This window comes from Drosophila elegans, unplaced genomic scaffold (assembly GCF_018152505.1).
Source record: "Drosophila elegans isolate 14027-0461.03 unplaced genomic scaffold, ASM1815250v1 contig_149, whole genome shotgun sequence".
Taxonomy (NCBI): Eukaryota; Metazoa; Arthropoda; class Insecta; order Diptera; family Drosophilidae; genus Drosophila; species Drosophila elegans.
The window spans coordinates 10,484,534-10,501,274 of NW_024545513.1; the positions used below are offsets into that span (position 1 = coordinate 10,484,534).

General features: G+C 34.5%; 1 protein-coding gene across 1 annotated transcript; it reads left to right on the forward strand.

The window, feature by feature from the left end:
• Nucleotides 1–4,086: 4,086 nt before the first annotated feature.
• LOC108136645 (galactosylgalactosylxylosylprotein 3-beta-glucuronosyltransferase I) lies at nucleotides 4,087–5,703 on the forward strand. Its single transcript, XM_017257968.2, has 2 exons — nucleotides 4,087–4,369; nucleotides 4,435–5,703. The coding sequence occupies exons 1-2, from the start codon at nucleotides 4,161–4,163 to the stop codon at nucleotides 5,144–5,146; spliced, it is 921 nt and encodes a 306-aa protein (XP_017113457.1). The 5' UTR covers nucleotides 4,087–4,160; the 3' UTR covers nucleotides 5,147–5,703.
• The last annotated feature ends 11,038 nt before the right edge of the window (nucleotides 5,704–16,741 follow it).

A 16,741-nucleotide genomic window follows, 5' to 3' on the forward strand; every position in this document is an offset into this window, starting at 1 on the left:
TAGCCATAAATAAGCCTCATGAGGAAAGTATGTTAAACAGAATAACCGCAAAAACAGCAAAAACCAGCAAAAACACTAAAAACTATTGCGCACTTACGAAAAATGCCGCCGTTTAGCAGTGAGGGCCTCAGAAGGTCTCTCCAAAGGGTAAAATAATAAAAGAAAAACATAGTTATCGTCGTAACCATTAAAGCAGAAAATCGAAAAAAAAAAAAAAAAAAAAAAACAAAAAAACTGAACCGTAGAGGATGACATGATTTTTTGGAGACGGAGAAACAAAATAAACGTTAAGTGAACTCGTAGCATAGAAAGCGCTACTAAATTGCTATATCTAGGAATATACATACATTATATACGCGCGCATCTATTAACGTAACTTTTTTTTGATAATGCAAAACGTTAACCGTTTAAAATCGATTAAGTGAGAGTAGGAAACAGTTTAGTCTAAAGAAATGTCATGGGAAAAACAAGATACAGAAAACAAAAAACAATACACAATTGAAATAATCTAAAGAGCTAAACGAGGAAAACCTATTTAAAAAGCTAATCATTAAAACACCCAAACTGGAATGCCTACTCTCTAAGACCTAATAAGCAGAACAAACAGTGCGAAATGTTTTCAAACATACTATAATATGTGAAACTGTTTTGCTTCAATTGGAATTCAATGTGCTGTATATTTTGAGAATAAACGTAAAGTAAAATGCCGACAAAAAGTGAAGACAAATATTCTATGCCCTATGCCCCGAATCCTGAATCCCCCAAATACGCAACACTCGGCCAGAGTTGTTGCTGTACCGCTCTAAACCATGTAAGCCAACCGACACAGAATCAAAAACTAGAGCCAGAAAAATTTGAATAAGTTGCAGAATGGATATATGAATATGAAATATTAAATATATGTATTTGTACCACACGCATTAAGGAGAATCTAAGAAAATTACACTTGTTTACAAATTTGGCCCTTTTGGCGGTTACCTTGAAGAGCATTATAGTTTCTAATTTATTAGAGGCTGCTGAAGACGAAAGTGTTATTCGCTAATTCTATTAAAGAACTGTTCTTTAGTCTGAAAATCAAATGAACTGTAGGTTCAATCGGAAGATAATGTTTACTTACATAGAGAACATAAAATTATTTATACAGAAATGAGTGGTTTTTGGTAGGAGGACTTCTGTAATATCTCCCTAACTGAATGTGACCATTGTCTTTTTTTATTCGGTAAATTATATTCCAAACCTATATTATTTCCAAAGGTATACAATATCTGCTAGTTGAACCTATCGTTCCCGAAGTTTTATGAAAATTACATTAGTTTTCGCGAGAATCTCAAGAAGTGTTCTTCCATGTTAATTTTCGGTATACATTTTCGATTTTAGCGAACTCGAATTATTCTCAGAAACGTGTTTTTAAAGAGGTACATATTTCGTGTAAACTAGTGTTATATACAACCACTAAGTCAAACTATGCCAATGTACACTGCAACAATTTTAGACAATTGAGAACTAATGAGTAACAAAAAACGCAAAACCGAAAATATGGAAAACAAAATTGAAATTTAATTATACGCTAGGCCAGTAACTAAAACTAACACTAAAATATTATAAATTACATATAAACAAAAGGAAAACCACAAAAAAAAAAGTTTCTTATGTGTGTATTTATGTAAAATATATATTGTAGCTGTGTGTATGTGTATATAAATAGTAAATTTGTGACTCAAAGAACAAAAACGACAAAAAACACAGAGAAACATATGAAGGATCAGAGGCAGACGTTAATAATCGGACATTTCGTTTCCCCGCTATAAAGTAAACGCCCATTTTCGATAATATTCGTAGGACGAGGGTGGCTCGAGCTTGCAGTTTGAAGGCTGCGATGTCGTCGGTTAACAGACCAAAACTAGAATTGTTTAAGTTCCGCCCGTTTTTTTTTTTGCGTAGCTAGCGTATTGTTCAATTTATCGGTTATCTGTTATCGGATATCGGAGTAATCGCTCGAATTGCGTACAGTCCAACCTGCTTTATTTCCGTCTTGAGTGCACTTGTTGAGTTTGGAATACAAAATAACAATAACTGGAAACGGAGTGGCGAGAATTAGAGCAGCGAGAGCGCAGTGGGAACTATAATCATAGATATACTTACTTATACAGAAATCTACGACTAAGTCTATTGGATAGCTAAAGAAGAACTCTATGAACACCTATTTGATACGTTAGGCCAGTGTGAATGGATCGAGTTGCAGATCAAGATGTTTATAAGCGTGTGAATGGTGCTAACTTTAAACTTGGTACAGGTCTAGTAGCATGGGGACTTGGGCCCAAAAATCACCTAAGGGAAATCCTTGATGGATCGTAAATTTCGGTTTTCTTTTTTATTCCATTTTTGTCGTACTAAATTTGGTTAATATTTGCAATACAAAATTGATAAACTCTATATGTAAAAACCGCTATTATAGTTTATAATATTAGGCTAAAATGGGTTTTCATGTAAATTCGTAGTAATTAGTAGTCCATAGAGAAGTTTTATTTGTGATTTGGCTTTCGGTCCCCGTACTAGAAAATAACCCTAAATTGATTTAAATGTATACATTATTCTATTTCTATATACACATATGTACTCGACAACTACTTCTGACGAAGTCTACTATTAACACCCGATTCCCGATCCCCCAAACCCAAAACCCCAAAACCCTACCTAAACATAACTTAAGAATCAGTTCGAAAAAGGTCCCATTACCGATTAACCAATCTACTGAGCAGCAACTGAGAGGCGTAATTGAATGGGAAATCTAAATTTAATTCAAAATGTGTTTAAAATATTATATACTGGAGAGAAGTGTGTTTCTGTGGAGAATCGAAATAAAAATTAACAAAAAAAGAAAAGGATTGCTTTCGATTTTCCAGCTTTTTCTATACCATACGTTTTCAAATGATTTTGGTGGGTGTGGCTCAATGATGATTGATGATTGATGATGGTTACTTTTCCGGACGAAGAACATGGACCGCCTGGAAAGGAGGGGTCCGTCGGGAGTGGTCTGCTTGCGACGCCCATTCAGACGGATGATTTCGTTCAAGACGACGTCTACGGCCATGTTGCGATCCCCGTATTTTGACTACTCTAATGATGTATGTTTACTTAGTTAGGTCGGAAATGCCATCTTGTCAAGCCTTTACAAGGTTTAGAGTATAATTTTTATTTTTTTGCTTAGCTGGTGCCTCTAGAGTCGTTTTATCGTTAAAAACTCTGCACACAGAAGACGTAGTTTCAAAATAAATTTTGTTTTGATAAAAATAAATTAAAATCATCAATAATCAATATCTTTGAGTTTTATTTTTTTTTTATCAAAAATCATTAAAAATGATTTTATTTCTTTGCTCAAAAATAATTATCTTCTTTAAGGATAATTATATAAAATAAAAATTGTTTTTGTATGACTTTTTAAGTGATTGATTTTTTGATTTAAAAATTCATTTAAATAGAAACCAGAGTCTCAATTCAAATATGAAAATATTTCGCTAATTATTAAAATAGAAGCAGGTTTATTTAAAGAGCTCATTAAAAATTCACAATCTGGATTAGAAAAATTAGATTATGATTATCCAGCATAAACACTGTCAAACAATATTTTTATTGCGCCCAAGCCGCCCAAAAGTATGCCACATTCTACCATTTCAAGCCTATAGTATAATGAAGTATTGCGTATTTATAGCTTCTGGTTCCCACTAAAATTAAAAAAAAAAAACAAAAAATGTTTAAACAAAGCTAAAAATGATTTGTGTTCGTTCCTATGGAAACGAATAATTTTAACAATTAAGGTACATATGTACATATATTAGAAATAATTCTCGTACAATTCCCTTAGCTGGGACACAATCCAGCAGCAGAATGGTTGTAAGACAGGGAACGTAAGCCGATTGAGTATATTGTTTATATTTATTTGCTTTAAAAACTAGCAGATAAAAAATCAATAAATTATATGTATGTTAAATGATTTTAGTATTGCCAGAATAGACTTTAAGGCATTTGATATTTGCCATATTGCTGGGCAGTGTGACCGTTTGCCTGCCGTTTTTTAGGCAGTGGCTGGCTGTGCCGCACGCAGATTGCCCGTTTGTTTGTTTTAACAAGTTAAACATAACGCCTCTCCAAATTGCCGCAGGATGTCGGAGGTCCGCATTCGCCCGCGCCAGGTCCTGATCCTGATCATCGTCTTCCTGGTGGTCCTGATGATGGTGCACCGGAACGGAAAGCGCACCTGCCAGGGTCCGGAGTACCTGCAGGCCATGTTCGCCCAGGCGGACACGTTGCCCACGATCTACGCCGTGACGCCCACGTATCCACGACCCGCCCAAAAGGCGGAGCTGACCAGGTGGAGTACCCAATTTTTATATGCCCCCCGCCCCATATAATGCTCTGTGTTTGCACCCAACCCAGATTGTCGCACCTGTTCATGCTCTTGCCACACCTGCACTGGATCATTGTGGAGGATGCCAACAGCACCACGTCGCTGGTCAGGAACCTGCTGGAGAGAGCCGGCCTGGAGAAGCGCTCCACGCAGCTGAACACCAAGACTCCGCCGGAGTTCAAACTGCAGGGCAAGGATCCCAATTGGATAAAGCCACGCGGCGTGGAGCAGCGGAATCTGGCCCTGGCCTGGCTACGCAACCACGTCGATGTGGACCGGCACTCGATCGTGTTCTTCATGGACGACGACAACTCCTACTCCACGGAGCTCTTCGCCGAGATGGCCAAGATCCAGAGGGGTCGCGTCGGCGTCTGGCCGGTGGGCCTGGTCGGCGGACTGATGGTGGAGCGACCCCTGCTCAACGAGGAGCGCACCCAGGTGACGGGCTTCAATGCCGCCTGGCGACCGGAGCGCCCGTTCCCCATCGACATGGCCGCCTTCGCCATCAGCATGGACCTGTTCATCCGCAATCCGCAGGCCATGTTCTCGTACGAGGTGCAGCGGGGCTACCAGGAGAGCGAGATCCTGCGCCACCTGACCACGCGGGACCAACTGCAGCCGCTGGCCAATGGCTGTCGGGATGTGCTCGTCTGGCACACGCGCACCGAGAAGACCAAGCTCAACGCCGAGGAGGCGCTGCTCAAGAAGGGCCAGCGATCCGACGGCGGCATGGAGGTCTAACCTCCGCGATGTATACATAGTATACTTAGCCAGCCCCTCGCCTAGTGAATTTACTTACTGTGTTCGTCTCCAAAAACTATGGGGGTGTCACACTGTATCTTTATCCCACATCAAAATGTTCCCCCAAAGTTTAACTTCTTTGTCATTTAACACAAATATCCTTAACTTTGTAAAAACTGGTTTAATTGCAGCTCAATTATGTTAGGCAAAAAGACAAGCTTTGTAAAGTGCAATTTTATTTTAGGATTTAGATCGTTGTAGTTGATGAAATTAAATTGACAAAGCAGGAGATTACAAACCAAAGGATATTTTTTGTAACACCCCTGAGTATTAGCGCAAATTTGATTTATAAAAATACTACTAGTTGTACAATGCTCAAATCAAAGTTGTAACATATCTGTGTAAGGTAGTCCCTAGTCTATCAGCATGATAGTCATCTTCAAACCGTATCAGATATCAAATCATTTTACCTCAGAAAACGAAAGCCCCAAATCGTGCCTTCCGTTTACAGTGCATAAAACGAATTTTCCGAATAAAGTGGTACCCTTTTAATCATACAACAACGCTTTAATTTACCTCGTTTAATTGTATAATATTCCAAAAGATATTGTACAACACACGCATAGTGTGCAGAATGTTATGTAAGCTTTCCTTGTGCGCCTCCTGTTCAATACCAATAAAATTGATAATGAAAAGAATCATTTCCGACCGCATAAAGTATTTATACATTCTGGATCAGCATATTTAGACGAGTTTATATCAGTTCAGAAGCCAGAGACATAAAACTGCCGCAATCGTTTTAATTAAATGTGTAAGCAGAACAAGTTTGCAACCGACACAGATCGGACGTAAAACAATCGGATGAACTTTCAACGAATTCAACGTTTGACCATTATTTCCCAGGGTTTTGACAGAAAAACGGAGTTTTTAATGTGTTTTTTGGGAAATTGGTTGATTTTCAACATTTTGAACTGTGAATGCCATTCGATTGGAAATTTTATGACGAATTCAACGGTGTATGACATTTATTTCCCAGGGTTTTGACACAAAAACCAAGTTTTAAATGTGTATTTTGGGTTTTTGCAGATATTTCAAACAGAATTAGTTCCTGAGAGTCTTTTTGTTGTAACTTTGCCAAAATAAGACTCATAGCCAAAAGAGTTGCTGTTTTGAACAGCTGGCAACCTATATAATCCATCCCCGATCGATTAAAATAAATAAATATTTGTTTGGAACAGAAACCGAATTTTGAAAAACGATTTTTGAAGAATTTATTTTTTGTCCAATTTTCTGACTTTTTTGTAAGGGGGTACATCATCATTTTTTGCGGAAATTGGTTGATTTTCAACATTTTGAACTGTGAATGCCATTCGATTGGAAATTTTATGACGAATTCAACGGTGTATGACATTTATTTCCCAGGGTTTTGACACAAAAACCAAGTTTTAAATGTGTATTTTGGGTTTTTGCAGATATTTCAAACAGAATTAGTTCCTGAGAGTCTTTTTGTTGTAACTTTGCCAAAATAAGACTCATAGCCAAAAGAGTTGCTGTTTTGAACAGCTGGCAACCTATATAATCCATCCCCGATCGATTAAAATAAATAAATATTTGTTTGGAACAGAAACCGAATTTTGAAAAACGATTTTTGAAGAATTTATTTTTTGTCCAATTTTCTGACTTTTTTGTAAGGGGGTACATCATCATTTTTTGCGGAAATTGGTTGATTTTCAACATTTTGAACTGTGAATGCCATTCGATTGGAAATTTTATGACGAATTCAACGGTGTATGACATTCCAACTTTAGACCATTATTTCCCAGGGTTTTGACACAAAAACCAAGTTTTAAATGTGTATTTTGGGTTTTTGGAGACATTTAAAAAAAAATTATTTCCTGAGAGTCTTTTTGTTGTAACTTTGCCAAAATAAGACTCATAGCCAAAAGAGTTGCTGTTTTGAACAGCTGGCAACCTATATAATCCATCCCCGATCGATTAAAATAAATAAATATTTGTTTGGAACAGAAACCGAATTTTGAAAAACGATTTTTGAAGAATTTATTTTTTGTCCAATTTTCTGACTTTTTTGTAAGGGGGTACATCATCATTTTTTGCGGAAATTGGTTGATTTTCAACATTTTGAACTGTGAATGCCATTCGATTGGAAATTTTATGACGAATTCAACGGTGTATGACATTCCAACTTTAGACCATTATTTGCCAGGGTTTTGACACAAAAACCAAGTTTTAAATGTGTATTTTGGGTTTTTGGAGACATTTAAAAAAAAATTATTTCCTGAGAGTCTTTTTGTTGTAACTTTGCCAAAATAAGACTCATAGCCAAAAGAGTTGCTGTTTTGAACAGCTGGCAACCTATATAATCCATCCCCGATCGATTAAAATAAATAAATATTTGTTTGGAACAGAAACCGAATTTTGAAAAACGATTTTTGAAGAATTTATTTTTTGTCCAATTTTCTGACTTTTTTGTAAGGGGGTACATCATCATTTTTTGCGGAAATTGGTTGATTTTCAACATTTTGAACTGTGAATGCCATTCGATTGGAAATTTTATGACGAATTCAACGGTGTATGACATTCCAACTTTAGACCATTATTTGCCAGGGTTTTGACACAAAAACCAAGTTTTAAATGTGTATTTTGGGTTTTTGCAGATATTTCAAACAGAATTATTTCCTGAGAGTCTTTTTGTTGTAACTTTGCCAAAATAAGACTCATAGCCAAAAGAGTTGCTGTTTTGAACAGCTGGCAACCTATATAATCCATCCCCGATCGATTAAAATAAATAAATATTTGTTTGGAACAGAAACCGAATTTTGAAAAACGATTTTTGAAGAATTTATTTTTTGTCCAATTTTCTGACTTTTTTGTAAGGGGGTACATCATCATTTTTTGCGGAAATAGGTTGATTTTCAAGATTTTGAACTGTGAATGCCATTCGATTGGAAATTTTATGACGAATTCAACGGTGTATGACATTCCAACTTTAGACCATTATTTCCCAGGGTTTTGACACAAAAACCAAGTTTTAAATGTGTATTTTGGGTTTTTGCAGATATTTCAAACAGAATTATTTCCTGAGAGTCTTTTTGTTGTAACTTTGCCAAAATAAGACTCATAACCAAAAGAGTTGCTGTTTTGAACAGCTGGCAACCTATATAATCCATCCCCGATCGATTAAAATAAATAAATATTTGTTTGGAACAGAAACCGAATTTTGAAAAACGATTTTTGAAGAATTTATTTTTTGTCCAATTTTCTGACTTTTTTGTAAGGGGGTACATCATCATTTTTTGCGGAAATAGGTTGATTTTCAAGATTTTGAACTGTGAATGCCATTCGATTGGAAATTTTATGACGAATTCAACGGTGTATGACATTCCAACTTTAGACCATTATTTGCCAGGGTTTTGACACAAAAACCAAGTTTTAAATGTGTATTTTGGGTTTTTGCAGATATTTCAAACAGAATTATTTCCTGAGAGTCTTTTTGTTGTAACTTTGCCAAAATAAGACTCATAGCCAAAAGAGTTGCTGTTTTGAACAGCTGGCAACCTATATAATCCATCCCCGATCGATTAAAATAAATAAATATTTGTTTGGAACAGAAACCGAATTTTGAAAAACGATTTTTGAAGAATTTATTTTTTGTCCAATTTTCTGACTTTTTTGTAAGGGGGTACATCATCATTTTTTGCGGAAATTGGTTGATTTTCAACATTTTGAACTGTGAATGCCATTCGATTGGAAATTTTATGACGAATTCAACGGTGTATGACATTCCAACTTTAGACCATTATTTCCCAGGGTTTTGACACAAAAACCAAGTTTTAAATGTGTATTTTGGGTTTTTGCAGATATTTCAAACAGAATTATTTCCTGAGAGTCTTTTTGTTGTAACTTTGCCAAAATAAGACTCATAGCCAAAAGAGTTGCTGTTTTGAACAGCTGGCAACCTATATAATCCATCCCCGATCGATTAAAATAAATAAATATTTGTTTGGAACAGAAACCGAATTTTGAAAAACGATTTTTGAAGAATTTATTTTTTGTCCAATTTTCTGACTTTTTTGTAAGGGGGTACATCATCATTTTTTGCGGAAATTGGTTGATTTTCAACATTTTGAACTGTGAATGCCATTCGATTGGAAATTTTATGACGAATTCAACGGTGTATGACATTCCAACTTTAGACCATTATTTGCCAGGGTTTTGACACAAAAACCAAGTTTTAAATGTGTATTTTGGGTTTTTGCAGATATTTCAAACAGAATTATTTCCTGAGAGTCTTTTTGTTGTAACTTTGCCAAAATAAGACTCATAGCCAAAAGAGTTGCTGTTTTGAACAGCTGGCAACCTATATAATCCATCCCCGATCGATTAAAATAAATAAATATTTGTTTGGAACAGAAACCGAATTTTGAAAAACGATTTTTGAAGAATTTATTTTTTGTCCAATTTTCTGACTTTTTTGTAAGGGGGTACATCATCATTTTTTGCGGAAATAGGTTGATTTTCAAGATTTTGAACTGTGAATGCCATTCGATTGGAAATTTTATGACGAATTCAACGGTGTATGACATTCCAACTTTAGACCATTATTTCCCAGGGTTTTGACACAAAAACCAAGTTTTAAATGTGTATTTTGGGTTTTTGCAGATATTTCAAACAGAATTATTTCCTGAGAGTCTTTTTGTTGTAACTTTGCCAAAATAAGACTCATAGCCAAAAGAGTTGCTGTTTTGAACAGCTGGCAACCTATATAATCCATCCCCGATCGATTAAAATAAATAAATATTTGTTTGGAACAGAAACCGAATTTTGAAAAACGATTTTTGAAGAATTTATTTTTTGTCCAATTTTCTGACTTTTTTGTAAGGGGGTACATCATCATTTTTTGCGGAAATAGGTTGATTTTCAAGATTTTGAACTGTGAATGCCATTCGATTGGAAATTTTATGACGAATTCAACGGTGTATGACATTCCAACTTTAGACCATTATTTCCCAGGGTTTTGACACAAAAACCAAGTTTTAAATGTGTATTTTGGGTTTTTGCAGATATTTCAAACAGAATTATTTCCTGAGAGTCTTTTTGTTGTAACTTTGCCAAAATAAGACTCATAGCCAAAAGAGTTGCTGTTTTGAACAGCTGGCAACCTATATAATCCATCCCCGATCGATTAAAATAAATAAATATTTGTTTGGAACAGAAACCGAATTTTGAAAAACGATTTTTGAAGAATTTATTTTTTGTCCAATTTTCTGACTTTTTTGTAAGGGGGTACATCATCATTTTTTGGGGAAATAGGTTGATTTTCAAGATTTTGAACTGTGAATGCCATTCGATTGGAAATTTTATGACGAATTCAACGGTGTATGACATTCCAACTTTAGACCATTATTTCCCAGGGTTTTGACACAAAAACCAAGTTTTAAATGTGTATTTTGGGTTTTTGCAGATATTTCAAACAGAATTATTTCCTGAGAGTCTTTTTGTTGTAACTTTGCCAAAATAAGACTCATAGCCAAAAGAGTTGCTGTTTTGAACAGCTGGCAACCTATATAATCCATCCCCGATCGATTAAAATAAATAAATATTTGTTTGGAACAGAAAACGAATTTTGAAAAACGATTTTTGAAGAATTTATTTTTTGTCCAATTTTCTGACTTTTTTGTAAGGGGGTACATCATCATTTTTTGCGGAAATTGGTTGATTTTCAACATTTTGAACTGTGAATGCCATTCGATTGGAAATTTTATGACGAATTCAACGGTGTATGACATTCCAATTTTAGACCATTATTTCCCAGGGTTTTGACACAAAAACCAAGTTTTAAATGTGTATTTTGGGTTTTTGCAGATATTTCAAACAGAACTATTTCCTGAGAGTCTTTTCGTTGTAACTTTGCCAAAATAAGACTCATAGCCAAAAGAGTTGCTGTTTTGAACAGCTGGCAACCTATATAATCCATCCCCGATCGATTAAAATAAATAAATATTTGTTTGGAACAGAAACCGAATTTTGAAAAACGATTTTTGAAGAATTTATTTTTTGTCCAATTTTCTGACTTTTTTGTAAGGGGATACATCATCATTTTTTGCGGAAATTGGTTGATTTTCAACATTTTGAACTGTGAATGCCATTCGATTGGAAATTTTATGACGAATTCAACGGTGTATGACATTCCAACTTTAGACCATTATTTCCCAGGGTTTTGACACAAAAACCAAGTTTTAAATGTGTATTTTGGGTTTTTGCAGATATTTCAAACAGAATTATTTCCTGAGAGTCTTTTTGTTGTAACTTTGCCAAAATAAGACTCATAGCCAAAAGAGTTGCTGTTTTGAACAGCTGGCAACCTATATAATCCATCCCCGATCGATTAAAATAAATAAATATTTGTTTGGAACAGAAACCGAATTTTGAAAAACGATTTTTGAAGAATTTATTTTTTGTCCAATTTTCTGACTTTTTTGTAAGGGGGTACATCATCATTTTTTGCGGAAATTGGTTGATTTTCAACATTTTGAACTGTGAATGCCATTCGATTGGAAATTTTATGACGAATTCAACGGTGTATGACATTCCAACTTTAGACCATTATTTCCCAGGGTTTTGACACAAAAACCAAGTTTTAAATGTGTATTTTGGGTTTTTGGAGACATTTAAAAAAAATTATTTCCTGAGAGTCTTTTTGTTGTAACTTTGCCAAAATAAGACTCATAGCCAAAAGAGTTGCTGTTTTGAACAGCTGGCAACCTATATAATCCATCCCCGATCGATTAAAATAAATAAATATTTGTTTGGAACAGAAACCGAATTTTGAAAAACGATTTTTGAAGAATTTATTTTTTGTCCAATTTTCTGACTTTTTTGTAAGGGGGTACATCATCATTTTTTGCGGAAATTGGTTGATTTTCAACATTTTGAACTGTGAATGCCATTCGATTGGAAATTTTATGACGAATTCAACGGTGTATGACATTCCAACTTTAGACCATTATTTGCCAGGGTTTTGACACAAAAACCAAGTTTTAAATGTGTATTTTGGGTTTTTGGAGACATTTAAAAAAAATTATTTCCTGAGAGTCTTTTTGTTGTAACTTTGCCAAAATAAGACTCATAGCCAAAAGAGTTGCTGTTTTGAACAGCTGGCAACCTATATAATCCATCCCCGATCGATTAAAATAAATAAATATTTGTTTGGAACAGAAACCGAATTTTGAAAAACGATTTTTGAAGAATTTATTTTTTGTCCAATTTTCTGACTTTTTTGTAAGGGGGTACATCATCATTTTTTGCGGAAATTGGTTGATTTTCAACATTTTGAACTGTGAATGCCATTCGATTGGAAATTTTATGACGAATTCAACGGTGTATGACATTCCAACTTTAGACCATTATTTGCCAGGGTTTTGACACAAAAACCAAGTTTTAAATGTGTATTTTGGGTTTTTGCAGATATTTCAAACAGAATTATTTCCTGAGAGTCTTTTTGTTGTAACTTTGCCAAAATAAGACTCATAGCCAAAAGAGTTGCTGTTTTGAACAGCTGGCAACCTATATAATCCATCCCCGATCGATTAAAATAAATAAATATTTGTTTGGAACAGAAAACGAATTTTGAAAAACGATTTTTGAAGAATTTATTTTTTGTCCAATTTTCTGACTTTTTTGTAAGGGGGTACATCATCATTTTTTGCGGAAATAGGTTGATTTTCAAGATTTTGAACTGTGAATGCCATTCGATTGGAAATTTTATGACGAATTCAACGGTGTATGACATTCCAACTTTAGACCATTATTTCCCAGGGTTTTGACACAAAAACCAAGTTTTAAATGTGTATTTTGGGTTTTTGCAGATATTTCAAACAGAATTATTTCCTGAGAGTCTTTTTGTTGTAACTTTGCCAAAATAAGACTCATAGCCAAAAGAGTTGCTGTTTTGAACAGCTGGCAACCTATATAATCCATCCCCGATCGATTAAAATAAATAAATATTTGTTTGGAACAGAAAACGAATTTTGAAAAACGATTTTTGAAGAATTTATTTTTTGTCCAATTTTCTGACTTTTTTGTAAGGGGGTACATCATCATTTTTTGCGGAAATTGGTTGATTTTCAACATTTTGAACTGTGAATGCCATTCGATTGGAAATTTTATGACGAATTCAACGGTGTATGACATTCCAATTTTAGACCATTATTTCCCAGGGTTTTGACACAAAAACCAAGTTTTAAATGTGTATTTTGGGTTTTTGCAGATATTTCAAACAGAACTATTTCCTGAGAGTCTTTTCGTTGTAACTTTGCCAAAATAAGACTCATAGCCAAAAGAGTTGCTGTTTTGAACAGCTGGCAACCTATATAATCCATCCCCGATCGATTAAAATAAATAAATATTTGTTTGGAACAGAAACCGAATTTTGAAAAACGATTTTTGAAGAATTTATTTTTTGTCCAATTTTCTGACTTTTTTGTAAGGGGGTACATCATCATTTTTTGCGGAAATTGGTTGATTTTCAACATTTTGAACTGTGAATGCCATTCGATTGGAAATTTTATGACGAATTCAACGGTGTATGACATTCCAACTTTAGACCATTATTTGCCAGGGTTTTGACACAAAAACCAAGTTTTAAATGTGTATTTTGGGTTTTTGCAGATATTTCAAACAGAATTATTTCCTGAGAGTCTTTTTGTTGTAACTTTGCCAAAATAAGACTCATAGCCAAAAGAGTTGCTGTTTTGAACAGCTGGCAACCTATATAATCCATCCCCGATCGATTAAAATAAATAAATATTTGTTTGGAACAGAAACCGAATTTTGAAAAACGATTTTTGAAGAATTTATTTTTTGTCCAATTTTCTGACTTTTTTGTAAGGGGGGTACATCATCATTTTTTGCGGAAATTGGTTGATTTTCAACATTTTGAACTGTGAATGCCATTCGATTGGAAATTTTATGACGAATTCAACGGTGTATGACATTCCAACTTTAGACCATTATTTCCCAGGGTTTTGACACAAAAACCAAGTTTTAAATGTGTATTTTGGGTTTTTGCAGATATTTCAAACAGAATTATTTCCTGAGAGTCTTTTTGTTGTAACTTTGCCAAAATAAGACTCATAGCCAAAAGAGTTGCTGTTTTGAACAGCTGGCAACCTATATAATCCATCCCCGATCGATTAAAATAAATAAATATTTGTTTGGAACAGAAACCGAATTTTGAAAAACGATTTTTGAAGAATTTATTTTTTGTCCAATTTTCTGACTTTTTTGTAAGGGGGTACATCATCATTTTTTGCGGAAATTGGTTGATTTTCAACATTTTGAACTGTGAATGCCATTCGATTGGAAATTTTATGACGAATTCAACGGTGTATGACATTCCAACTTTAGACCATTATTTCCCAGGGTTTTGACACAAAAACCAAGTTTTAAATGTGTATTTTGGGTTTTTGGAGACATTTAAAAAAAAATTATTTCCTGAGAGTCTTTTTGTTGTAACTTTGCCAAAATAAGACTCATAGCCAAAAGAGTTGCTGTTTTGAACAGCTGGCAACCTATATAATCCATCCCCGATCGATTAAAATAAATAAATATTTGTTTGGAACAGAAACCGAATTTTGAAAAACGATTTTTGAAGAATTTATTTTTTGTCCAATTTTCTGACTTTTTTGTAAGGGGGTACATCATCATTTTTTGCGGAAATTGGTTGATTTTCAACATTTTGAACTGTGAATGCCATTCGATTGGAAATTTTATGACGAATTCAACGGTGTATGACATTCCAACCTTAGACCATTATTTCCCAGGGTTTTGACACAAAAACCAAGTTTTAAATGTGTATTTTGGGTTTTTGGAGACATTTAAAAAAAATTATTTCCTGAGAGTCTTTTTGTTGTAACTTTGCCAAAATAAGACTCATAGCCAAAAGAGTTGCTGTTTTGAACAGCTGGCAACCTATATAATCCATCCCCGATCGATTAAAATAAATAAATATTTGTTTGGAACAGAAACCGAATTTTGAAAAACGATTTTTGAAGAATTTATTTTTTGTCCAATTTTCTGACTTTTTTGTAAGGGGGTACATCATCATTTTTTGCGGAAATTGGTTGATTTTCAACATTTTGAACTGTGAATGCCATTCGATTGGAAATTTTATGACGAATTCAACGGTGTATGACATTCCAACCTTAGACCATTATTTCCCAGGGTTTTGACACAAAAACCAAGTTTTTAATGTGTATTTTGGGTTTGAATTATGGCAGTAATCCATGCCACTTTAAATTCGGAGGAGTCTGGGCCCAGCTGCCTTTTAAAATATTTTCACCAATTAACTAATCCTTACCTTTACCCAGTAAAAGTTGCGCATATTGAATTTAATTTGTATTTTCATTTATATTAAAAATCAATTATTTCAGCAAAGCGGTTCGCAGATCAGGATCGTTCGGAGAGGTTCCCGTGGGTAACTGCATCACATCTTGCGTCGCCTACAGGATTTTCCAGGAATTACCAATCATCGGCCTCGTGCTAACACCTCACCAACCAACTGTATTCAGAAAATAGCTATGTTACTATAGTTTATGCTAAGTAATTATTCTAAGTATTTGAAATATTAACATATAACATTTATTTTATCATATTATATACTTTATCTTAAGTATAAATAAATAAATATTACATAAGAAATGTTGTCGTTTTTCTGCGGTTGACGATATTATGTCGTTTTTTTCAGCGGCTGGCGATACTATGTCGTATTTTTCTGATACTGGCGGTATTATGGCGTTTTAAAGCGGCAGGAGGAATTATGTCGTTTTTTCGGCGGCTTGCGATATTATGTCGTGTTTTCTGCAAGCATATTTTTAACGTCAAATTTTATGAAATCTTGTCACGATTAGAACCGACATAAGGTAGATTTTTTAGTCAATTTTATGTCCCTTCTTTATGGCGATTAAATGTTGATCTTTTCTGTCGATTTTTTGTGGCTTTTAAGCGTCACAAGATCATGCCACGAAATCATGTCGTTTCTGGTGATTCAAAACGGCGGAATTATGTCGTTACCCCGTGTGCCATTTTTCATTTTGAAGAGTCTGGGCCGAGCTTTCTAAATAAAAAACAAAATTTTAAAGGTGTTTTTGGGTTTATGGCGATTTTTTTGACTAACATGTAATAAATCTCGGCTAAAAGTTAGCGTCCGTTCTCGTTTTTATTTATCTTACAGCTATAACCATCATTACCTTTGTGAATCTGCATTATCCACAAACATATCCCCCAAAGTGGCAAGAGAAACAATATCGTTTGGAATTATAGTACAGTAAATACGCTTTATTTTTCCCCGTTTCAGTTTCAGTGTATAATTTTCAATCAATTTTAAGTTTAGTTCATATAAAAAGCTACACTCTGCCGCCGAACGAAGGTATCGAGTTCTTAGATTCGTCCGGTTTTATTCTTTGCAAACATATTTCATATGCCGCAGGGCAGTTCCGTAAAACAATTGCATCCGAATTCCAATTCATATGCACATTAATGCAATCTAACGAGCATATGTAGATGTGTGTATCCTCC

Excerpts from the sequence above, each read along its gene's own strand:
- LOC108136645 (XM_017257968.2), top strand. The coding sequence starts at position 4,161 with ATGTCGGAGGTCCGCATTCGCCCGCGCCAGGTCCTGATCCTGATCATC. Across the intron at positions 4,370-4,434 it reads CAAAAGGCGGAGCTGACCAG|ATTGTCGCACCTGTTCATGC; the intron begins GTGGAGTACCCA and ends CACCCAACCCAG.